Source organism: Acanthisitta chloris, unplaced genomic scaffold (genome assembly GCF_000695815.1).
Source record: "Acanthisitta chloris isolate BGI_N310 unplaced genomic scaffold, ASM69581v1 scaffold35298, whole genome shotgun sequence".
NCBI lineage: Eukaryota > Metazoa > Chordata > Aves > Passeriformes > Acanthisittidae > Acanthisitta > Acanthisitta chloris.
The window spans coordinates 1-1,482 of NW_008687038.1; the positions used below are offsets into that span (position 1 = coordinate 1).

The following is a 1,482-nucleotide window of genomic DNA, read 5'->3' on the forward strand; positions in this document are numbered from 1 at the left end:
AGAGATGCAAGCCAACGGCAGTGATGTCCACCTGGAGGTGTCAGACAACGCGCTGCTGGCTCTGCAAGGTAGCGGGAACCCCACATGAGCCTGCCCTCCTGTGGGTCCTCCTTACCTGACGGATGTCAGCACCCTCCCTGCATCCCCCCCTTCCCTGCTGTCTCCCAGTCACCTGCCTCTCCAGGTCCCTCCATGGCACGGGTGCTGCAGGCAGGGCTGTCAGATGACCTGGCCAAGCTCTCCTTCATGAATAGCATCACCACAACTGTCTTTGGCATCCCGGGCTGCCGTGTCACACGCTGTGGCTACACCGGGGGCGAGGATGGTGTGGAGGTACCCTGGAAGCTGCGCCAGCATCCCCACCACAGTGCTAAGGAAGGGGAAGGCCGTGCCCCATTGACCCTGCCCGTGTTCCCCTGCAGATCTCGGTGCCCGTGGGGTGGGCAGTGGAGCTGGCTGAACGGCTCCTGGGTGTCCCTGACGTGTGGCTGGCAGGGCTGGCAGCCAGGGACAGCCTGCGCCTGGAGGCTGGGCTCTGCCTCTACGGCAACGACATTGATGAGACCACCACCCCTGCCGAGGCTGGGCTGATGTGGACATTGGGTAGGTCAGGGCCACATCCACCCTCACCTCCTCCTGGGGGCAGGCAGAGGGACAGTATGTCACCACATCCCCAGTGGTGCATAAGGGGACAAGGCAGGCATCACTGACCCTGCCCATCTCTGCCCCGCAGGGAAGCGCCGACGCACAGCCATGGACTTCCCCGGTGCTGCCGTCATCATGGCACAAGTGAAAGAGAAGCCGAGGCGCAAGCGTGTGGGGCTCACATCGGTGGGACCCCCCATCCGTCCCCACATGGCCATCCTGGGCCCTGAGGGCAAGCCTGTGGGTAGGTGGGGGCAGCAGGGCTGGCACAGGCACAGCCCCAAGCTGTAGCCATGGCATGGGAGGAGGCCAGAGCTGCCAGCGCCCACTCACTTCCCCATGTCCTCACATCCCAGGCACAGTGACCAGCGGCTGCCCCTCCCCCTCCCTGGGCAAGAACATCGCCATGGGCTACGTCGAGGCTGCGCACAGCCAGGCCGGCACCCAGCTCACCGTGGAGGTGCGGAAGAGGCAGCACCCAGCCCTCATCACCAAGATGCCCTTCGTGCCCACCCAGTACTACACGGCCAAGTGAGGCCTGTGTCCACCATGGGCACGGTGCCCCGGCCTCTATAAACTCCATTGTCCTCCTCTCCTGGCCTCCTCTCCGGTGTCGGCAGCGGTGCCAAAGCAAGGGGCAGTGGGTGGGGCACAGCACTTTAATGGTGTAGGCAGTGCCTGGCTTGCAGTTCTAGCGCTCCTCACTCCCGGTGCGTCTTCATGGGCTCTGCTGCTGGGCCATCCCTGCAAGAGAGGGGCAGCATGAGGGGGTCTGAGGGCATCTGTGTGTCTGGGCAGAGTGGGCAGGGCTGGAGCTGCACTTACTGTGGGGTAGTG

At 64.4% G+C, this 1,482-nt stretch overlaps 1 protein-coding gene across 1 annotated transcript; it reads left to right on the top strand.

The window, feature by feature from the left end:
- The first annotated feature begins 4 nt into the window (after positions 1-4).
- AMT (aminomethyltransferase) lies at positions 5-1,180 on the top strand. Its single transcript, XM_009080443.1, has 5 exons — positions 5-68; positions 185-333; positions 423-603; positions 734-889; positions 1,002-1,180. Exons 1-5 carry the CDS (start codon positions 5-7, stop codon positions 1,178-1,180), a joined length of 729 nt encoding a protein of 242 aa, XP_009078691.1.
- The last annotated feature ends 302 nt before the right edge of the window (positions 1,181-1,482 follow it).